The sequence below is a fragment of the Dermacentor andersoni genome, chromosome 1 (assembly GCF_023375885.2).
Source record: "Dermacentor andersoni chromosome 1, qqDerAnde1_hic_scaffold, whole genome shotgun sequence".
In the NCBI taxonomy this organism is placed as follows: domain Eukaryota; kingdom Metazoa; phylum Arthropoda; class Arachnida; order Ixodida; family Ixodidae; genus Dermacentor; species Dermacentor andersoni.
The window spans coordinates 311,911,045-311,935,390 of record NC_092814.1 but is presented as its reverse complement, the minus strand read 5'-3'; the positions used below and the strand labels follow the sequence as shown (position 1 = coordinate 311,935,390).

At 44.9% G+C, this 24,346-nt stretch overlaps 1 protein-coding gene across 1 annotated transcript in view; it reads left to right on the top strand.

Annotated features, from left to right (window-relative positions):
• Positions 1-24,346, top strand: part of LOC126547826 (uncharacterized protein C05D11.1-like) — a 120,785-nt gene that overhangs the window by 6,719 nt on the left and 89,720 nt on the right. Inside the window, exons 3-6 of the mRNA XM_050195818.3 lie at positions 1,919-2,077; positions 10,932-11,141; positions 18,966-19,088; positions 19,682-19,822. Coding sequence (XP_050051775.1) covers positions 1,919-2,077; positions 10,932-11,141; positions 18,966-19,088; positions 19,682-19,822 — 633 coding nt within the window. The remainder of the gene's footprint in view (positions 1-1,918; positions 2,078-10,931; positions 11,142-18,965; positions 19,089-19,681; positions 19,823-24,346) is intronic.

The following is a 24,346-nucleotide window of genomic DNA, read 5'->3' as shown; positions in this document are numbered from 1 at the left end:
TGGCAAACTTCTTGTGACTGTTTATCACCCACCACCATGCCGGCAAGCAAGAAATTTTAGTAACAGCCACACTGCCATCTCTGCTGGGCCTAACCAGTGCTGCTTCGCCGGAGGTCAATGACCAAAGTTACGATTTGTTGTCGAGTTGTTGGCCATTCTATTTGTATCAGCCGTACAGCTCTTGGTAAGCCAGTAAACCACCTTGCCAACAAAAATGAAAGTACATGGGACAGCCTGCTGAATAGCGCCAACCAGCACCAATTTCTGCACGGCCGCCATTTTTCCAACATCGGGCATTGATCACGAATCATGTCTGCGAAACCAAACCAGAGGTCATACAATGTCCGAAAACTCGGTTGCCATTATACATTGCTTCAACAGAGAAGTAGCGGTGCCACAGTATGTAATATCTGCATTTTTCCGTTGTGGCTACCCATCTGACAGTAGATTGGTGCAGGGAGAAGGGTTCTTGAGCTGCACCGAAATTCAAGATTTTCTTATCGGAATTCAGGTAACAGTAGAAATGATTCAGGTGTGGCTTCAAGTGCTTTTCAGAGGGACAAGTCGTGGGTCCGTCCTGTCCTAAAAAATTTGTTTCCAGGCAGCATGAAAAATAAAGGATATCTGCACAACATTCAGCAGTTACAGATCATAGCAAGCAAACAGCTGTTATGCCACAGTTACCATTAAGGTCACATTCATAATTACACTGACATCAAAACATTCTTTGCCAACAAAATCACAAGCCTGGGCTACTATCATGAGGTCTCACAAGCAGGGTTTCTCAGGCCAACGCTCCACTGTACTTGTAATGAGTGCTGCTGGGCTAATTGGTTCATGATTAAAAATTAAGAATAGCAATAAATAAGGCACGGATGAGAAGGGCATGTCAGCCACCTATTTCCTATCCTGTCCTTCTTGATAAGAAATTTTTATCATTACTTGTTGCAGAGAGTTGCAAATGGGCCATGGCTGAACAGCTTTGGCATGGAGTGGGGCAATACCCTTTCAACTCCCAAGTTATGTCCTAGAAAACTGTGCAAAATTTCCTCCCACCCCTCCTTTTTTTTTACTTTACCAGTGTTTTGCATGCAGTGTCCTCATTGAAAAAAACAATAAATGTATGCTTTATTTCTTATACTCATTGAAAATGCTGAATAACAAAACGTGTCTTGAGAAAGACAGTTTTTCTCGCAATACATATAGAAGTCATCAGTAACATTCTTTCAATGTATGACAGCAAAACAAACATAGATAACAAAAAATATGCACAGTTGCCCAGACTCAGCCATAGGGGTTGGAGCAAGCAGACCTGCTTGACTTGTTCACAACAGGCAAGAGCAGAAAAACTGTGCCTGCATTGTGGATGACTGGGATTTGTCATTGGTGACATTGGTACAAATTGTTAGGACGAGTACAGCTCAAGCTTTGGTGTTAAATGTTCAACAGCTGATTGCTGTGAAACCTGCAATGCAGTTGACAGTTAGGCAAGTTAGTGACGGTGCATGTCAGAACAGTGCAAAATAGTACTATGAAGTGCAAGGGTATCTTGTGTATGTTCTCTGTTTGCCATCCTTTCAAATCAGTTTCACCTTGAACAGTCAAACATTAAGTAAAAAAAATACTGCATTATTATTAACACTTAGCGTAACTAAATTCCCTTTTGATATAAGAGTATTGATTGGTATTGATTTACCCAAGTAATATATGTGCACAGAGAACTTGCATAGAGTTGGCGGTAGCTCCGTAAAGTGCAATTTTCAAAGGGAGTTAACACACTTTGGTCATGCTATATCATCTTCTGGCAGCCTGGCAGAACTGTGGGCTGCTCTTTGCTGAAGATGCAGAAATTTGCTATAAGTGCAGTATTCAGTTGTGAAGTAGGAAAACCATGGCTGTAATTTATGTGTGGGTGCAGGGAATCCTGGACCAGTTGGCAAATCGGTGCCTGGCATCTGGCACCAATGCTTGGACAGATTCAGACCACACCTGTTACACCATGACTACAGCTGGTTCCAAGGGGTTCCTCAACTTGTTGCCAATCTACCTAGACCACATTCTCTACCCTTTGCTCACGGTGGGTGTGTTCAACTCTGCTGCGCTAGTTTGTTTGTCTGTTGGTTGAACAGGGTCACAGCACTTTTGACAACTTTTCTACATCAAAAACACTTTCTGCAGAGTTTTCTCCCTGTCTTATACCTACAGTTTGTAAGAGTGCTTCGAGAGACCTGACTGTTACAGCAGTCTCGGTTAGGATATTTATGCATCATTTTGTCTGCCTTGCTTGGTGATGGCACGTGTCATCAACCTCACAGCTGCAGTCACCCTAGGTTCTGATGGTTTCTTTTTAAGGCGAAAGCCTTAGATCTCTCTGTTTCAAGGTCTTGCTGTGAGGTACAGAAAAATGGAGCACGTTGGGAAAAGGAAACAGCAGCACCAAAGGAGGGTTCTGAGAAAGGGTGACAAAGCGCACGGTGGCACCAGAGGGCATTGAAGGGAAGGGCAACAGCAGTGCCCATAGAACGTTCTGGAAACGGCGGCAGCATGCTTGCAGCGCGCTCGCCTGCCTTGTAAACGTAGGCTCAGAGCTTCATTCCACATCGCTATGGGTGACGATGCACCAGACCTCGTTGCGGACTGGGAAGACCAAGAACGAACGCCATGGCGGTAGAGGCTAGAGCAGTACAAAATGCCGCTTGTCGTAACCAGCATTAAGACGTAGCGGCTGTGGATGAAGCTGCGTCAGCAGCCCGACAAGAGCAACATGGGGCCTTAATGCGACGCAGGCATTCTGGGAAGGCCTGCGTCACATTAGCGCTGCATGTTGGTGAATGGGAAGAACAAAGTTCAACAGCAGAAAGTACAACACAAAGTTCAGCAGCAGATCAACAAAAGGTCCAACTAGGCTTTTGCCTTCACATTCTTAGAAAGTTCTAAGCATCCGCCATAATTTTTCCTTTCTTTATGCCATTTTTCATGATATTGTGTGTATATACGAGGGTTGATCCTGAAATAAGGTTCCCAAAGAGCTCCAGCCACACTGGAAGGTGCGAGGTGAAATCCGGCAACACTGTTGCGCGCCGCTGTTCCCCCACTCTCGATTCCCCCTGGCCGCGCTTCGCTGCGCCGCTCATTTCTGGCTCTGCAGCCATGCCATATGGAGGTTCCCATTGTTGATCCCACCAAGTGCGAGATTCACTCCGTAATTCGCTTTTTGCATGCCAAAGGGACTCCACCCATGAATATTCATCGTCAGTTGACAGAGGTGTATGGCGGCAAGTGTATGTCTGTTCAACACGTCTGAAAGTGGTGCAGAGAGTTTAGTGTCAATCGGAAGGAAGTCCACGATGAAGAACGGAGTGGAAGACCGTCAGTTTCGGAGGCGGTTATCGAGATGGTCCAACGCAAAGTGCTTCAAAACAGGAGGATCACCATCCGTGAACTTGTTGCTCAGATTCCTGGGAGTTCTTACGATACAGTGGAAAGCGCTGTGGCTGAAAAATTGGGGTATCATAAGTGTTGTGCTCGATGGGTACCGCGGCTATCTACATCAGACCACAAGGAGAAACGCCTTGATTGTGCTCGCCAGTTTCTTCAAAAGTGTCAAGAAGATAAGGAAGGATTGTTGGACTCCATTGTTACGGGAGACAAAACGTGGGTGTTTCATTTCACTCCCGAAAGGAAACAAAAATCCAAACAGTAGCATCACCCAGAGTCACCAGTCGCAAAGAAGTTCTAACAAACTCCTGCTGGCAAAGTCATGGCCAGTGTTTTTTTGGGATCTTAAGGGGATACTACTGATCGATTTCATGGAATGTGGGACAACAATAAACTCGGACAGTTATTGTGCAACACTAAGAAAACTCAGGCGAGCTATCCAGAACCACCAGCGAGGACGACTGGCAGCCGATGTAACACTGCTTCACGACAGCGCCCGACCTCATGTCTCCCGTGAAACCCAGGAACTTCTGACAAACTTTGGGTGGACTGTCATGCCTCACCCACCGTATAGTCTAGGCCTCGTGCCTAGTGGTTATAATTTGTTCCCCAAGTTAAAGGAACATTTGAGTGGCCAATGCTTCCGGAGCAACAATGAAGTCAAAGAAGAGGTGAAACGCTTCCTTAACGGGTTGGTGGCGGAGTTCTATGCATTGCGATACAGAAATTGGAGCACCGTCTACAAAAATACATAGAAAAAGATGGCGATTATGTAGAAAAATAGAGCAAAGTTTCATCTTTCCAATGATGTAAATTTCTATGAGAATAAACAATTTTGTCTATTTCTAAAATTGATGGGAACCTTATTTCTGGATCAACCCTCATATATATATATATATATATATATATAAAAGCTCACTCACGCATGAGTGCTGCAGACTGGTTGTCTGGTAGCCTACTTGGGTGGTTGTGCATGCATTTTATGCTCGTTTTCTTCCTTGTGCGACAGCCCTCTTGTGTGCAACACTGCTGCCACTGCTTGTGAAAACACATTCCCGGAAGCAGTGCTGACTGGCGAGTGGATTCCCTTGCACATGGGCGTTACAGGTAATAAAGGGGCTGTTAACATAGGTTTCACTGGGTCCTGAAGATAACATCCACGTTAGACATTTGTCCTCCCCTTTATTTGCACCTGCTTCAAGGCCTGCCATTTTTGAAAGACTGTCCTATCCTCTGTTCCTCCATACTTGATCTTGCACCTTCCATGGGTACAGCTGGCAATGCTGTCTACCACCAAATTGGAGAGTTCTTTGTTAATAGTTGACAAATGTCTCTAAAGGGCAACAGAAGGCACCAAATCTGTCTTGCTTTTACTGCAACTGTTGTGAAACATTTAGGGATAGAGCCCTGGACCATTCTACACTTATAAGGGAGTTCTGTCTTAGACAATTTTCTTTGAAGTTTTCGTTTTACATGTTATGGCAAAAAATTCTTGTAAACATATGTAATTTTGGGCTCTCATTTTAAAATATGTGGTCCATTGTTGGTTGTCTCATTTGGTTCTCAATTTATGCAAGTTTGCATAATTTTGTGTAAGAACTAGCAAAAAGAAAATTTCAGTTCAGATTTTGCTAAACGGGGTTTTAATGACTTCTATGTGGTTTAAAAAATGCAGTAAGACTAGCTTTATTGCTCTGTCTACCCTAAAACAAGAGTTGCGACTCTTCGAAGTTGACTTCTAGAAAAGCACCGTTCTGATTGGCAACTTTGCAACTGTTGTTCTAGGGCAGACAGCAATAAGATTGGTCTTATTTGATTTCTTAGATCATATAGGAGTCATTGATTGTTAAGTGACATCTGAGACTCATTTTTCGCCAACTCCCCCATTAACAAGCGGCTTTTTGGAAGGACATTGCCTTTATTCCAGGTTTTTTGGGGCAATTTTGCCATCGCCAGGTTCATAGGTTTTGTTAAGTTCATGAGCTGTTCTGGTGCACTCATGAACTGCCATATTTGGTATCATTAGTTGTTTCCTATGCATTTTTTTTTTGTTAAAGCATGTGAAACATTTATAATATTTTGCTTTTGTTATCTGGCACTCTTACATTTCTTTCCTTTTAAAGAATGTTGTCATTTTGAATTTGAGAGTTGCCTGTTCTTCTTTCATTTCCATCATTTTGTCTGTTCATTCCTGGAATTGGTATAGTAACAACAGTCATTTTGTGTTTGTCGTTTTGGTCAATCGAAATTGAAAAAAGATTGCAAGGTTACACCAATTCTGTAAAGGCATTCCACTTTATTCAACTCTCAGTAATGGAGTGCTTGGGGAAAACCTTTATTGGCAAGACCTTGTCTTCCGTTATCATTTGGTGCCTGATGCCTGACGTCCTACCACCACAATGTTGTGATGTTACGCTGCTGAGCTTGAGGACGCGGGTTCAATCCTGGCCATGGCAGCTGCATTCTGATGGGGGTGGAATGCGAAAATGCTTCTGTACCATGCATTGGGTGTTCGCTAAAGAACCCCAGGGGGTCAAAATTTATCTGGAGCCCGCTTTACGGTGGCCCACCTCATACTCATATTGGGCTTTTTTGCATGTAAAACCCCATAATTTCATTAATTGTTAAACCAGATTATTGTGCTGCGGAAAGCTTGACCACATGATAGGGCCTCTATGCCCGTTTTTCATACTGAATGTCTGAGAACAGCCTAGAACTACAAAGTGCTATTGCAACATTTTATGTTGTGATGCGATTTGTGTTGTGGGAATGATGGCACATGAAACTGTATATAGGAAAAACTTATTAAGTAAATGCTATCCCATTTCAATCTATTGGCCAAAGCTGTCCTGTTGCAGCCATCACATTTTTTTCACATTGTTCTTTTTGAAACTACAGCCTTGCAGCTGGCCCAGCTGTTTCGGATTGTAGGGTGATGCTGGCTTCTGTCGGTGGTGTTATTATGCTAACACTGCTATTGCAAAGTTGCAAGTATGCACATAGTCTTCACGCGATGTAGACAAGTGGATATCTTAAGTTACAATGTAGTGGAATTTGTTGTGCTATATAGTTAGACCTCAATATGACAGAAGTCAGTAAAATTGGCAATCTAATATTGAAATTTCGTTATATTGAAACTCAACCTCCTATGTAAATAAGTACACCTGCCAAAAGATTTTTCTTACATGGAAGGGGCTGCAAGATGTTCCGAATCATCGGGCAAAATTGGAAAAAAAAATGTTGAATGAAAGAAACGTTGAGAGTTGGTGACCAAAGACAGTTTTATGCCGTGTTGGTGATATTTTCACAACAGTGATACGAAGTAAAGCCTGTGACACTTTCGTGTCCACTCCACCTTGCAGCTGATAGTGTCAACTGCAGTGGGGCGATGCTATCATAAAAGCACAGGCAGAGGGGAGTGAATGCTCTGTCTGCCTCTCACATAAACATGTATCTGAAGCTCAAGGTTATGCAAACTCTGGCGCTGAACACCTGGGAAGACAGCATAAAGCCATGGCTGTCTTGGCTCACCCAATCTTTGCACCAGCTGCAGATTACCTCTAAGATGGGGCCCGCAGCCCACATATTCTGACACCCATGCACAGCCACGGCTGGGCTAGAGGAGGAAACATGCACTCACCTGCCCCTCTTGCCCCTCCTGCCCCTCCTGCCCGCCTCCTGTGTGCTTGATCACATTACTGCACGTTCTGTCACGTTACCGCGCACTCCCCCCCCCCCCCTCAATTCTCCTTGCTTGCCTGAAAAGATTGCACGTATCAAGCCACCATCCTGCTCTGCTCACACTCGCACATGTTCCCTCACACCCACAGCATATGGGGTGCGATAGGATTTTATCACACTTGGACTTATACAAAACATGATGGCAAGAAGGTGTTGATGCTCCGATTTGGCAGCCGCTCTCCGTCAGAGGTGCAGCCACAAGCAACCACATGTAATTAAACCATTCACCATCTGTAATCTTTTATAACAGTTTATACTTACCGTACTTACTAGAATCTAGGCCGGCCCTGATTCTAAGCCGACCCCCAAATGCTCAAAGCCAGAAGAAATGTAAAAACTTAATTTGAATGTAGGCCAAACAAAAAAAGTGAGGACAGCGATCACAAAATTATAACAGCATTTATTTAATATGAACATGCTGAGCTCACTCTACATCGTCACCACCGTTAGCCACGTCCCTATAGCTGAGACCACACATACGCTTGCGGACACGTGCAAGCTCACGTCCGCACGCCCATGCATGCACAGACAGTGCTTGCACCCGTCAAAATGCAGCGTGGTCTCGGTGAACAGCTCCTCTCTGTTATTGTGTGCTTATCTTCCTTATTGCTGTCATCTCCTCGTTGCGGCACAGGCAAAAGCATCTCCTGTTGCCCCTTCCAACGACGGATGTTTTTCTCATCGATGCTGAAGTCTTGCCGGGCTTACTATGCCTCTATGGCTAGCACAACTTCTCGTTTGAAAGCCGCACTATTGTGTGCAATTACGATAATGCCACGCTGCACGCCGATACCATAGAACCAGCTCCAATACGACACAGGTCAAAGCGATGACATCGCTCATGTACTTCAGTTGGCTACTGGCCCGGCTAGTAGCAACTGCGATACTGACTTTTCTATATGGCGCTAGCTATAGACCATATTTATCATTTTCAGTTACAAACAGGCGCGTTTTTTTTTTTAAATCCTCGAATCTAAGAATGACAGAAAGCTGAGCTAGTTGGTAAGGATTCATTATGCAAAAAGGTGAGGTGAGCTTACCTTGAAACTATTGTATTCTAGTATTCTAGGCGTTCGTGTTGTCCACTTCTCTTCTCTTGTGTCCTGTCTGCACGCCTTACCTTTTTGCTCGAATCTAAGCCGACCTTAATGTTTTGTATATGATTATTTTGAGAAACTATCGGCATAGATCCGAATAAATACGGAATTTAAGGTGAACCAACAAGCACAGTTAGTCACTTTACATTAAAGGGTCCCTGAAACGGTTTGGACAAATTTTGTAGATGCATTGGGTGGAGCTAGACAAATGAAGCAAACAAATAAATTTTCTATGAGACAAACAAATAAATGTTTAGTTCCGCATCTACGGACAAACTGCGGTGAACAGAGCCGACACTATTTATTACCTTCAATGTTAAATAAGTGTGACGCCTTCTATGATGTTTACACTCTGTCTTCCACTTCCTTTAAGCTGTGTTGTATTGAAAGTGTCAAATAATACTGTTTCCTAATACATTATTTGTTTGCATATTTCTTGTGTTCAGTTTTGTTGTAGATCTTCAATTCTTCAATATTTCATATTACACCTTGAGTCCTTTAGAAATGTTATTTCGCCATTGCCTGCTGACATAAATTGTGTTTGCATGCTGCCGCTGTATAATATGTGCCTGTATTTGTTTTCTCGGCCCCAGATGTTCTCAAGCTGCTTTTTTTGTAGCTTTTTTGTCTGGGGTCCATTCCCTAATTGACTGGGATGAATGAAGCACTCATTCATTCACTTATTCCAGATACAGTAATATCTTTGCACGACAATTTATGTGAAGTGTCTCATTAAAAGAGCTACGGTTTACAAGTTATCATCCTCCCTACCCATGCTTTTCTTCCTCAACTTGTTCGTCGAGTGATCAGGGCTAAGCAGTGAAGGCAGCTTCACTGGCTCTACATCATAATGGGACGTCATGTCGTCTACTTCTGGTGTATTGAAGCCCCAGTGCGTGAAGCTTCTCCAACCTCTCTGCTACCCGCCTTGCCGTCGATCCCCAGTGAGAGCTATCCAAGCAGCATGCATTGCGAGCATTCTGTCGCAGCACCAAGCGTGTCTGGTATTCTAGTAAACACAGGCGAGCTGGGCATTTTGACAGATGAGCAAAGGTATAAACGTGAGCAGATTGCATGGTGCAGCCACCTGGTGGCACAGAGCTCACCTGGTGGCACAGAGCTCAACCAGCCAAACACAGAGCTAATATTGCTGTAAGCAAGTGTCAAAAATTTTCAACATTTAAAAAAGACAACGTGTTCATGATTACGCTGCTGCAGAAAATTTACACCAGTAGCAAAGTAGAATACACTTGGTTACTGCTATAGTAGCTCTGTGTTTGTCTGGTTGAGCACTGCATTACCATGCGGCTCCACCCTGCAGGCCGCTCACGCTTGCACCTCCACTCATCCGGAAAAACGACCTGTGCGCCTGGATTTACCAGAATACTGAACATGCTAAAGCTCTCTATTGTGGTAGTAATTTTCCGGTGGGAAGGGCGGCCCTATTTGCTGCAGCCACTCTGCTCACCTGTAGTCTTGCTGAGGGACACAATGATGCAGCTTGACATGTTGCCAATCGCTAGATTTGCAACCCACAATGCAACAAGGGCAATTCATGGTTCTCACGAAGAGAAACTTCAAGACCAACACTGACCATGCAACATGCGCCAACACAGAGCACATTGTAACACAAGCACATTGTACCACAAGCAGATGACACTTGCTATGTGCCGGAAGGGCTTGAGTGTGGTAAAAAATTGTCGCCGTGTATTCTCTTTCTGTTACTTTTTTTTGTAGAAACAAATGAACCAACCTTCCAACTCTTATGAAAAACATTTATTCACCGTAAAGATAGAAATATTTTCAATAATGCAAGCTGGGTAGCCAATCAGATAGCTCGCCCGACTGACATGCGCGCTCGCTTCGTTGATGGTCACGAAGTTGCTGAAAACTTAGGGGAGCATCGGCACTGCAGTCGGTAGTGATGCACATTTTTAAAACCTTATAATAAATCACACACTTTACACGAAGTGCTTAAAAGTGTCACTTAATGATCAGAAGGACCTATCCTAATGACTCAGTACATTTGTACAAAATTGTCAAAATTGTTTCAGGGTCCCTTTAACTTTGTGTACCATATAGTATACCCTTTAGAAATGTGTAATCTGACCCTGTTTATAAGTGCACTGTAACCTTTGCATTCGCTCTTTTCCAAAATTTATGATTGGATAGTTTACAACAAATACTGGCGGGCCTAGATTGATTTTATGCATCTGTCACTTGGCATAATGCATGCAAAGACACACGTCACTTTTTTTTTTTTTAACTGATAAAGGCTTTAGCTAAAACAGTGTTACAGTTACCATACAAAGGTGATTATACATGTCTGTATGTTTGAGCATGAATAAATAAATCTTTAGAAATTTGCTTAATTTAAAGACAGGCTTCTGGATCAACTAAAATTCATTTATGCTTCCCTTTGCAGAAATGTTTTTAGGTACAGCAGAAAATAATTTATCTGAGGATGACGTTGGAAGGGCACAAAAATAAAAATGATAGCAAGGATGTTTTAGGAAAGGTGATGGTGCAGTTGGGGGCCCTCACACTTTGTGCTAGCCCTGGTGCTGATTGGAGCTAGACCTTGCATAGCACCTTTCGTTTCTTGGGCCCCATGTACTGATGCCTCATCCTGCCCCCATTTCGGTGCATTTGCAGGAGGCAGCCTTCATCACCGAAGTCCATCATGTGAACGGAGAGGGAGAGGATGCTGGTGTTGTCTACTGCGAGATGCAGGCACGCGAGAACACAGGCGAAAGCTTGTGCATGCTGAACCTGTTGCGTACACTCTACCCAGCTCCCTGTGGCTACCGCTACGAGACTGGAGGCCTCATGCGCAATCTTCGGGAGAGCACTGACAACCAAAAGGCAAGCACCACTCCTTTGCATTGGGAATTGAAAGGGGTTTGTTGTCTCAAGCTGGCAGAGGAAAAAAAAGTGTGCACTTGGTTGAAATTCAAGAATTCAGCCACAGCTCATTGTGTAAAAGGGCTCTGTCCCTGTTTTTTATCCATTCCATATGGTTTCCTGCAAAATTTACTGGATAGAAATCGGGCCCCAGTGTCCACAGCATCTGCAAGCATGGCTGTTCAGCCAGCATGAGAATGACTGGTAGTACAGTTGAACTTCATTATAATGAAGTTGCAGCTGCCACTAAAATTAATTTGTTATCCAATATTTGTTATAAGACTGTAATCTGATATAGATGAAAAAAAGGTGAAAAACTCCAAGATTGCATTTATTACGTGAGAGAAACTCTAGAGTGACACTGTGCATCGGGAGATACAATCCCTTTCACAACATTTTGCATGACTAGCAGACTCGTTGGTGTTGATGGGCAGCAGCATACTTCTAGCTAGTACTGTGCCAAGCACACTGTCCGACATGACTGGCAAGCCGCTGCACTGCCGTTATAGCTGAGATCGGCCATTCGGTGCCGTGAGGCTACTCTCAGCGATAACGGCTGTGTGGTGGCATGCCAGTCACGTCGTAGCCCACAAAAATCATGCCCGCAAAACAAGCCAAGTGAACGGTACCTCACCTTCAAATGTGTATTTACTTGGAAAAAAAAAGAAAGAAAAGGAGACGTTGCAATTGCTGGCTATTGCAGGTATATCGCAGTGAAGTGTGCAGTGCAGGAGCACATTCGTTCTGGAGCAGCGTCTGGTGTCTGACCAGACACATGCTTTAGATCAGCCAGGGCTGAAGCTACGCTTTGCTAAACGCATTTAAAAGTGAGTGACAACAACGCCATCGCTATGAGCTCTACTTCGCGCAAGAAGCATGATGAGCCGCGTGCTGGTTGGCGCACTGCCCATGATCTGTATTCTCAGTCAATTTCTGTCAATGAAATGATCACTTTTGTGAGATTTTCTTGGCACTGTAAGCCTCGGCAACTATGGCAGAGGTAAGTAGCACCATCCATCAAGATGGCAGGAAAGCAAATCAGCTTCCCTCCCGCCCTTCCTCGCAACTACGCTCCCCTCTCCCTTCCTCTCAACTCCCTCACCTTCGATGGTCTCAGCATGCACCTGCCTCCGTGCCGGTGCTGGTTTAGCTTGCTCCCTGAAGTATTGTTTTCTGCCGTTGTCAAGAAGTGAGCGTTGGCTGGCATGGGCAGTTTCATGTTCCTCACTCCCTGTGTGTTTGCTTGGTGCCGCGATATTTCATGACTCGCACCGTTCATGCATCGTGCTATGGTGCACAAATACATCAAGAACAAGTCCTTCTTTTAATTCTAACTTCTTTTAATTCGAATAAATTTTCAGGCCCCTTCGAGTTCAAATTATCAAGATTCGACTGCATTGCATTATAAATGCAACAATTCGAAGTGATTATGCTTCTGTGCAGAGTCTTATTACCTTCATGCATCTAGAAAGCTATTATTGCTTGGAAATTTAAGAAAAGCCTAACTCCACAACAATGTCTCAAGTCACAAGCACGAAAACTAGACAAATCCATGTTAGAGTCATCATGCATGTGGTAACTGAACGATCCGCATTGTCCGGTTAACTCTAGTAATTTTAGTAAGAAGCTGTATGGTTCATCTCTCAGCATTAAAGATAAAAGTACCGTTATATTATGCCGACGACACTTGTATTGTAGTGACAGCCGATAACATTTGTGATCTGGAAACTAAAGTAAACGAAGAGCTGAAAAAAGCAAGTGAGGGGTTTTTAATGAACGAACTTACGATTAATGTTAATAAGACTAAATATGTAGTACAGTCGAACCCACTTATACCGATACCGGTTTTAACAATATATCGGTTATAACAATGAGAAGCTGCTGCACCGTCGACTTTTGTATGTTTTCCATGGTGAAATAACCCGGTTACTACAATGCCCCGATGCTGCATTATTGGTTATAACGATGAAGTCTGGCTGCTGGGTGTCCGATCCAAAAGGTAGTGAAATGCAAAATCCTTGAAAAGAAAAAAAGAAAACGAGAAATTCGAGCTGCTCTACGATGGGCTGCTGCTCCAACAGCCGCCGCATGCTCATTTTCTAGCCATCTCCGCGTGGCTCTCTCCCGTCGCCCTTCCACCCCTCCGAACACAAATGGGCTGCGCCCATAGCTCTTTGCCACCCCGCCCTCCAAAACACAAATGGACCACGCCAACTGCACTGCAAGCAGATTGCTCTCATGTTGCTTAATGGCTGCTCATTCAGTAAAGTTCTGCGAACACCTTAATCCACTCGCGTTCGTTTTTGTTGGTTGTGTTAAAGTCGTTCCTGGCCATGCAGTTTCTCAACTTTGCTTGACTCGCCGCCAAAACGGAAGATGGCTGATCTGCCCGCTGATCATCGGCAATTCACGACGTTGCCGGTGAAAAGAAAGCAGCGCACGGCTATAGATTTGAAAACTAAGTGCTTCTAACCGATGAGACGATCGTCGCAAACATGCTTTCATCGGACAGCGATGGCGACGACGGCAGCGATGACGCGGTAGGGCAGGCTGCCTCAACCTTGTCCTCACAGGAGGCCCGGCATGATTCAGTCCTTTCGGGGCTTCGTTTTCACGAGGAACCTTCTGCTGCACTACGTGGAGCGCTTGGATGGCTTGGAGAAGGATGTCGGCAAGCTTCGCGTAAAGCATGCATGGCTGATGGACATATGCTTTTCTCGTGCAAGCCAGTGAGATGTATGTGGTGAGATGCTTGTGGCGATCTCTCCTCAGCGTTTCTTCTGGACTTCTCAAGCTGACAGGCTGCCACAGCAGCCTTCTAGCAATTTTTAAAAGGCCCCTTTTGGGGCCGCCAGTGCGATCTCTCGGTGGTGCTTGCATATCGCTTGCCACCCGTGACACCCCTTTGCACTTGTTATAGCAGTGCCATTCTTTAACGCCAACAGCCGCGGCTTGTTACACGTGATGGGAGCACCCAGGAAGCAGTTATACGAGTGAACACAATCAGCAGCTGGGCGGAGGAAGGTGGTGGGAAGGGTCACTGGCCTCCCTACCTATGTAGTTTTCTCATATCAACTCTGCCATCCCCTTATTTTAATTTTTTCGTGCAACCCGGTTATAACAATTATTGGTTATAACAATGGAATTTTCATGGAACTTGAATATTGTTATAAGTGGGTTCGACTGTATTTCTGATGCCTCACTATATCTTGCCTGCTAAGTCATTATATTTACAAATAAACAATTTTCCATTAGACGAAATCAGCTCATTTCAGTATCTTGGTGTGATTTTCGATAGCAATCTGCACTGGCAAGAACAAATAAGCGCAGTTTGCACAAAGCTCGTGCAGGATGCTATGCACTCTCAGAAGCACATCATCATCTCGATACTAACACCCTGCATATTTTATATTTTACACTCATCCATAGCCACATCACATACTGTAACGAATCATGGGGTGCGACATACAAAACTTATCTTGAACCCGTACGCAAACTTCAGAAACGAGCACTGAGAATAATTACCCATTCATGTTACGATGAACCAAGTCTGCCTTTGTTTAGTAGAATGAATGATCTGCCGTATGATAGGATAAGTAAATTAAAAATCACTACGTATGTCTTCATTATTCTCAAAAACAACCTGTCTTTTCATATTTCCATATTTTACACATCCTCTCGTGTGACCAGAAATCAAACTTACGGAAATTCTAATCTTCCTCCAACTAAGACTATTTACGGACGTTTGCTGCAGTTTTCAGCGTCCAAAATTTTGAATAAACTACTAGCAGAAATAAAGCAAGCACATCATTCTTCATCCATGCTTAAAGAATACTTGCTTAGCCTGAATAATGCTTTGCAATGTGAACAATCATGATGTCCTTTTTTAGTAACTCGCTGAAACCTGCTAAAAATATCATTTAACCAGTGTTTCATTTTTATGGAGATTAATAATGTATATTTTGAACGTTCATAATGATGCAGGAATTTGCGTGCAATCCTCTTAACTAGTGTTTTATATGTTTACTTAGTAATGTCTAATACTATAACACGCTTTTCATTATTTCGCATTTCCTTTTGTACGCTCGTGCAATTTAATGGTGTACGATAAATATGTATATGCACGTGATGTATCTTACTTGTTTTGTACTTGTAATTGTTATTTATTTCTCATTGGACCCGCAACTAGCCTGTAGCTATGGGTCCAACCAGTTTTGGTATTTCTGTATGTTCTACATCTGCAAATAAACAATTGAGAGAATCTCAGGGGATCTCACGAACTTCAGGGGACCGTGGTAACTTGTTCATTATTGTGAAAGATTGTTATAGTGAAATCCCCAAGATTAACCATTCCGCCCATCAGCCCATCAGTTCATAAGTTGTCGCCATATGAGCTATCCACAAAACGTTGCTGTTGGCTCTCAGGACGCACTGTTGCTATTTTCCATAGATTCCGCCACCACGCATCATTGAAGCACCGTATAATAAGAGTGATGCGCACAAAACAGATGCTGACGCCGAGAAAACTACCGACAGAAAGGTAGCTCCATGTCACCTCTAAAGCGCAATGTTTTCCGAGCAGCAACAATAGTAGCCACGTTTACATTGATACGTTAGAAGTGTACCCTATTCATAAGCCGACTCTTATGACACAGCTAAGATACTCACCCATCCTTAGCGGAAACGTGCCGTATTATGATTGTAGTGAAGACAAATGCCGCAGTTTTTACAGCATGCCTGCCATGTGTTTCTATGTCACTGGCAGCTAAGCGTGCCCATCTCTGTTTCTGTCCCCTCAGAGTGGACATGGCTATGTTACTGCCGCAAAATTGCCGATATTAACAATATTATTCATTGCTGATACAGAGGAAACTTTTTCAATGCACGTAATGTACTCACGAGAGCAAAAAAATTGCGTTCAGTGCGTTCGGCTTGCGCCGCCGGCCGCCATTTTTGTTTTGGTGTCCTGCACTGTCATCCGGCAGCAAATACGAGATGAAAAAAAAAAAAAAAACTTTTCTCTTTTCACGGAAAATTTACTCCTCGTAATGATCACACCTATGAATTTGCGTCAATTTTTTTGACCAAAAAGTGCAATCATTGTGCAAGTAAATACAGTATTCTATGCACAGTGATAAGCAGCAAGTGGTGGCCTGCACCATGTCCTGAAAGCAGTGTTCTTCCGACAGGGAAGAGAGATAAACCAGGTTTAGTGACGAGTGAACACAATGCTGCATCCAAATGCTAGGAGAAGGTAAATGACCAGCAATCATTGGCGCGGTATGACGAGCATATGCACAGGCAACCATTCAGGTGCACTTGCTTCTGTGTTCTCATGTTGCAGGGGACTGCACAACATTGTGTTGAGAGGAGCATGGAAAAAAAATAAGATGTGAAGGAAAGGAAATTATTGGGTGGCATGCGATGACATGGAACTCCAATTTTCTCAGTTGTAGCAACAGTAGCAGCAGGATAGCGAGGGTGTAGCTGTTCTTTGCAGGCATTAGATAATGCCAGTGTAAGAAGGGCATCAAGTGGTCCAGAGTGCTTGTGGCATTACCTATCTGATCATACAGAGAGTGAAGTTGGCGCTTCGGATGTTTCTTGCTTTCAGGGGCATTAATTTACTGGGACCATTTTGACCAGGCATCCAGGCTCCTTCACTGACTGTTGATGCCTTTTCAAGGCAGATGTCCAAGAGTATTTAGGTGTGCATCGTGAAAAAACATACTTTATCTTGGTTGGTGTCATGCAACACCACGCTGAAGTCGAGAGGTCAAGGAGAAATTTACAATAGATGCACTAGCATTCAAAAGTACGGTAGAGCTATGAGAAGTGTAGTGTAGTAGGTTTCCACTGGGCACACTCTGGAATCGGCACAAGGTGTGTAAGCTGTGTAAATAGCCAAGATGGAAAATTGTTCACAAGACTGCAGATGTCATTGTCAAAGGTGGGTAAATGTCCTCACCTTTTGCTTACATCCCTCGCCGCCTGCTTTAGGGACTTGCTTTTACCTTACTGTCACATAGTAAAAGTTGCTGGCCCTCCCTTGCCCATTAGTGGTAAAAAATAGCCTTGCCCTGCCTTCAATTTCACATTCTGGGAACTTTGACATCAGGTTATTAATATTGGAGTTTAATCTGAAACAAATGCCAAATAATGTAGCATTCAATCAAATACTGCAAAAATTGGAAGGCTCACCTATGTTATGCAGTGCATAACACAGTGTTGGCCCTGTGCCTCTATAACTGCAGTTGCCATCCATGATGGTGTAAATAGTGACCACAGTTTCATCCAAAGCATTTGCAGCAATCAGTAGTTCCGTTTTGACTCTGTGCACACATCAGCAGAGTGCCATCGGAACTGCGTGGTCGTCATCCACTATCGCATCGATAGTGGTTGCGCTTTCAGCCGCAGTGGTTGCGGCAAACAGTCGCTTCCTTTTGACTCGTTGTGCTCATCAGCTGCGTATCTTCAGAACTGCACGGTCGGTGTCCATGATCGCATCTGTAGCAGCCATGGTTTTGTCCCCAACGGTTGCAGCAAACAGTAGTTTCGTTTTGACTCAGTTCAATGGTTGTGTGCGCAATGTCACAAACATGGTGGAAGCTGTCGAGGATGAAGAGCAGCAGCTATATCGCGATGGACGGACAATCTGTCAATCTGTTGGCAACCAGCTCACTGGTGCGGTGGTGCAAAGCGTGTCTTAGATGAAGCCACGGCCGCATTGTGAAGGAAGTCGTGAGGCCTTCATCACTGCGAGTACAAATCAGTCACGAGATGACAGGAATTATTCCACACTGCTTTTGTGCAAAATAGAAAGAGGACTTACCAATTCAATCAGTAAATAAAGGCATGTCGACATAGTAAGTATTTGTTTGTTTTCTTGGTACCCTCGATAATTTGACATTAGAATTATTTGGGTATTTTTTTCGGCCCTATGAAATCCAAATTAAGGAGGTTTTACTGTAGAGTGAACAAAGTGCAGTAGAAAGATTTTATTTCATAAAATTATGTGTGCTACACCTACTGTCAGAAATAGATGATTGAGGTCCGTTTAAGCTGTATTGACCAGACAGGGGTGCTCTCCAAGTTTAACAAGCTGTTCACATGATTGTAAGTCAAGCCTCTCATACATACAAAATGTTTGAGACCTCTGCGGGTATATTTAGAGGCTGACTGGTTTCCTTGTCGTCACTTAAGGCCCCAATATCCCAAGATTATCACACCTCTTGAACAAGTACGACTTCAACAAAGATGCTTTCCGGGACATGTCCACCTGTATTCGGCGAGACTGCATTGACGCCCTGTATCCGCAAGGCTCAGCTGATTACCACACTCTGTTTTATAGACATGCTCTTTGAGCAGGCGGAAATCCTTTGCGAAGACAGTTTTAACGATAGCATTAAAGAGCCCGTGTTGCAGAAAATCCGCCGTCGGCGTCCCGTGTAGGTGTGCGGCGTCAATTTCCACTGTGTCTAGAAGCTCTGTCATTTCTACAGTAGTTTTCTACGTTGAAACCGTAAAAAGTGGGTATGTGTTCAATTCAGGAATGTGTTATAACCAGGCAAATACTTCAAAGTGAATGAGAGGTGGGGTTCGACATTTTTTTCTGTTTCTTCTTTAATTTGACCCGCAGAACAATTTGACCAAGTTTGCTAATCCCATCCGGGTCGTATTAATGGAAGTCTACTATAGCAGAATGCGTGATCTGGTTTTCCTCGACATACATTTTTAAATCGGAAAATTGTGCTTAGCATTGTGTTTTATTATTTTGATGCACAGGTCAGAATGTACCACAGGAACTTCTACCGTCCTGAGAACCTATGTGTGATTGTAGCTGGCAGCGTGTCTCCCAAAGAAGTACTCAAGGCTCTGGAGCCATTTGAGAGAAAGATCATTGCAAAGGTAAGGCTGGCAAGGCCGACATCACTGACATGGCAGTGCATGTCGAAAGTGCTCTGTGAATGTTTCAGCTGCCTTCTGCTGACATTTTTGACGAATCAGCTGGATTAAGTTAAGGGGTGGATACTACTAGCGAGACAAATTGCAGAGATGTTAGCTAATTAAAACAAAAATTCACCATAAGCTTTGTAAATAATCAATGCATTTTGCCACAGATGTTGAACACTTGTTTCTCAAAACTGGTGCTCAACACAGAATTTCTGCTTAGTGAATAAGATTTCATTAATGTGCGGCTTCAATTTAACAGTTCAGGCACGTGATCTGACATTATTAACTACAAAGTTATTAAGGACATTTGTTTCATTTTGTTGTGTGTTTGTGTGTTATTTATTAGGCTTTAATACATTGATAGTATATTTCTCTTACTTATTAGACCATTGACTGTTCTGTTTTGTATAATTTGTCATCTTGGGTAGAATGCATAGCCACCTCACTAACGTGATAGCCACTTAGAAACTGAATCAGCTTAAAAAGAGGTCAATACATAATGCCCGATTTCTGATGGTGCCAAGCAGTCGTGAACATTGTGGTTGCAGGGCCAGAGGAAATCATTCACTCGACCATGGCAGAAACCAGTACCACCCATCACTGGTCCTTTGGACTCAACAGTACCATACCCATGTGATGATGATGACCATGGCCTTGTTTATGTAGCTTTCAGGGGACCTCCACTTAAGGTAAGTTGAATGTGTTACGTTTCGCCTACAACGCGCGGTAATGCCGGCGCGGATGCAACGGACGCCGGGGCTTTGTTCAAAGCGGCGGACATTTTGGCCCGTCCGACGCCGCCGCAACGCCTACCCGCCAAGCGTGTCCAGGCGTGTTTCAGTGCCACGTGTCTTCGTGTGTGCGTGTGTGTGTGTGTGCCCTCGCTTGTCAAAGCGCGGCAGCCGGGGAGCGGAGTTCCCCGAATGAGGAGCCTGGACGTCTCTCGGCTCAACTGTTCACGCCGTCGTGCGGGTGAGGGTTGGCGATGCGTCACTACACTCGGTTCAGCCGGTCTCTCGGCCCGACAGTTCGCGCCGTCGTGGGCTCCTGCTGCGCCGTCCCGTGACCTTCATCCCGTGACCTTCCCTCCTTCCCTTTTGGACCGCGACGCCGGGAGTATAAGAGCAGCTGCCCCCGGACGCCAGAGAGAGGCTCCGATTTGTACTGTTGAGTTACGTGCTCTCCCGTCTCTCCACTTCGGTCGACCTGACCGGCCGCTCTTTTGCTATGTTAGAATAAACAAGTTGTTCTGTTACCAGTCTTCTCTCGCTTTGCCGGGACCTTCGGATGCTTCCAGTGCCCCAGGCCGCCAGGCCAACGCTACCCTTGGGGCTTGCGACCCATTGGCAATAACGGGCGTCAGCACCGAGCCCCCAACAACTCGTGCCAGCGGTGCGATTACAACATCTGGTTGCCAGCGGTGAGATCGCGACAACGGAGGCCAGCAGCGAAGAGATGCGGTTGACTGTATGCTGAGCAGCACAACGACCATCCGGGAGCAGCGCAACGAGCCCTGTGTGATGACTGGTTGCCTGCAGCGGAACGACTGCGCGGAATTCTTGGCTGCGAGGTTTGGTGAGTGCGGGACTTTCTTCTTCTGAGTTTTGCCAGGCTTTTGTTAGTGTTAGAAACAGAGCTGGTAATTGTGGTTGTCGTTGCTACCGGGTTAGTTTGCGGCAAGACAATAGTAGGCAGTAGAGAAAGCAGCATTCAGAGCAGCCATGGATTTGAAGTCGTTGCGCAAACCGAAATTGCTGGAGCTTGCGAGAGAGTTGGGTCTGGATGTCTCAGACAAACTCAGAAAACCAGAACTGCTAAGGGCTATTCTTGAGTTAGAAGCTGAGGATGACGAGCTGTCGGAATGCCTTGAGACCATTGAGGAGAGGGAGGAGCAAAAAGAGAAACAGGAGCGCGAACTTAAAGAACAGAAAGAGAAAGATGAGCGCGAACGTAAAGAACAGAAAGAGAAAGATGAGCGTGAACTTAAAGAACAGAAAGAGAAAGATGAGCGTGAACGAAAAGAACAGAAAGAAAAAGAAGAGCGCGAACACGCTTTGGAAATGAAGCGTCTCGAGGTAGAGATGGAACGCGCTCGTAATGGAAGTCAGGCACACGGTGCAGGAGAACGAGTATTGTTCAAAATGACTGACCTGATGCGGCCGTTTAAGCTTGGAGAGGACATTGGTTTGTTCCTGGTTAACTTTGAGCGAACGTGCGAGAAGCAGGGGTTCTCTCGGGAAACGTGGCCACAGCGCTTGCTCACTTTGCTACCCGGCGAGGCGGCCGACGTAGTCGCTCGCTTGGAGAGAGAGGAGGCAGAGGATTTCGACAAAGTGAAATCAAGTCTGCTAAAAAAGTACCGGCTGTCAGCGGAGGCGTTCCGTCGGAAGTTTCGGGAAAATGAGAAAGGCAGAAGTGAGTCATATACAGAGTTTGCGTACAGGCTTATGTCAAACATGCAGGAGTGGCTCAAAGAAGAGAAAGCGTTTGGTGACCACGAGAAAGTTCTGCAGTGTTTCGGGCTAGAACAGTTTTATAGTCGGTTACCTGAGAACGTGCGGTACTGGGTCTTGGATAGGCCAGACGTTAGTACGGTGGCTAGAGCCGCTGAGCTAGCCGAGGAGTTTGTGACGCGTCGGGCTCGCGGAGCTAAGGACGGTCAAAAGGGTGAATTTGGCTCCAAGTTGGAGAGGCCGAAGTTCACACCCATGAGAGCAAAGGGGGATACACGTAGTGCGGATGCGAGTGAAAGCAGTCCGACCGAACGTAAGGAACTAGGCAGCAGTATAAAAGGGGGAAGAGCCTGGCAGGGCTTAGTGAGGGTTGTGCCGTGCTTGCTGACTGAGCGGTTGACTTTTGGCGTGGTTCTAACGCTTGCCGGAAACGAGAACAAAAATGTCAACTCTCCCGAAGTCACTTTGCAGTGTCCTGTGTGCACCTGAACGTGAGAACGAGGCCTTCTCGGTGCGCTGCGCTCAAGAAACGCCCAAGGACGCCCAACTTCGGTTATGAGCATCATCGAGCGACATCCCTCCGGACAGCGGATGCAGTCCCCTGACCTTCGGGATCTCCTTCCCCCGGCGGGGCGGTCTGTTACGTTTCGCCTACAACGCGCGGTAATGCCGGCGCGGATGCAACGGACGCCGGGGCTTTGTTCAAAGCGGCGGACATTTTGGCCCGTCCGACGCCGCCGCAACGCCTACCCGCCAAGCGTGTCCAGGCGTGTTTCAGTGCCACGTGTCTTCGTGTGTGCGTGTGTGTGTGTGTGCCCTCGCTTGTCAAAGCGCGGCAGCCGGGGAGCGGAGTTCCCCGAATGAGGAGCCTGGACGTCTCTCGGCTCAACTGTTCACGCCGTCGTGCGGGTGAGGGTTGGCGATGCGTCACTACACTCGGTTCAGCCGGTCTCTCGGCCCGACAGTTCGCGCCGTCGTGGGCTCCTGCTGCGCCGTCCCGTGACCTTCATCCCGTGACCTTCCCTCCTTCCCTTTTGGACCGCGACGCCGGGAGTATAAGAGCAGCTGCCCCCGGACGCCAGAGAGAGGCTCCGATTTGTACTGTTGAGTTACGTGCTCTCCCGTCTCTCCACTTCGGTCGACCTGACCGGCCGCTCTTTTGCTATGTTAGAATAAACAAGTTGTTCTGTTACCAGTCTTCTCTCGCTTTGCCGGGACCTTCGGATGCTTCCAGTGCCCCAGGCCGCCAGGCCAACGCTACCCTTGGGGCTTGCGACCCATTGGCAATAACGGGCGTCAGCACCGAGCCCCCAACAACTCGTGCCAGCGGTGCGATTCCAACAAATGTTTATAAGTTTGGCCTTTTGCAACATCAGTAGCAGTGTGCAAACAATGAAAGACTGAACAGGAGTCTCAGCACTCGGCCATTATTGTTCTGCACTGAAGTCTTTGGGCACCAATGTATTTGCTATATACCACCATGGTATGTGTGACTGCTGTGGGTTGATTTGTATGTGCATGCGTGTGTTTGTGCTGTTTCAGCTGAGTGACATTGCATAGAACTTTGGAGTGTGTTAAGTATATGCAGCCATCTTTCGGGACCGATGAATTTGGTAGATTTATCTGACAGGTTGAATTAAACAAGAGGCAGAAAAAGCACCAAATACACCGCTGATTCATTTGGCAGTATTTGCCCTGATTCTAACAAGTCCTCGAATCGAACATGCACCTTCTTTTTATGGGTTCAAGGTAGAAAACTAATGTGTAAATGACGTAAAGCTTCTAAACAAAGTGGAAATCGAATGTGCACCCGATTTTCTAGCAAGAAAGGCGTAGCAGGCCTCAGAGTTTAGCAATAAGAAAACAAAAAACCGGCGGACTTTACTATCACTTAAATGAAAATTTAATTACTTAATGTCCATCATGGTAACTCTCAGACTGCCCTTTATCGCTGTTTATGAAAACCACACTATGTCGTGCATGCTAGTAGGGATGCTTAGGCGAGCATGCGCCGGGGGCTTCTTCCTGCTGCTTTTAAGAGGAAGCTTTAGCTCGGGTGCTCCTATTTAAATACATGTAAAAGGAGAACTCATTTTTCTCGGCAACCACTGCACCAAATTTGACCAGGTTTGTTGCCTTTAAAAGAAAACTTAAAATCTAGTGACTGTTGGTTTCGAATTTTTGAGTTAGGTCGTCAATTTTTTATTAAAAATTGGCAAAAATAGAAAATTTTCAAAAAAACAAAACTATCAAGTTTACAACTCTGTAACTCAACAACAAAAAATGATAATACAATTCTGTGAATTGCATCTAATAGTACATCTAGAACGGACAAAATTGATATGTTACACATGATTATAAAAAAATTTAGTACTATGGAAATATAGCTTTTGCAGAACCCTGGTAAACAACGTAACAAATTCAGGTAAGATGTAAAATGACATTGAATTTGTCCGCTCTGAATGATCTAATGGATGCCTTTTACAGAACCGCAATATCTGTTCTTGATGCAGAGCTAGAAATTTGTAAACTTCGTGTTTCTATTTTTTCAAACTGTCGAATATTTGAAAATTTTTTGAACAAAATTCAAGCCCTAAATCGAAATTCTGCTTCCAACATACACTAGAATTTAACTTTCTCAAATGCAACAAATTTCATAAAAATCGGTCCAGGGGTTATCTCAGAAAAATGTTTTTGCGTTTTACATGTATTTGAATAGGCCGCGTCGGAGTTGGGCCTGAGCTAAAGCTTCCTCTTAAG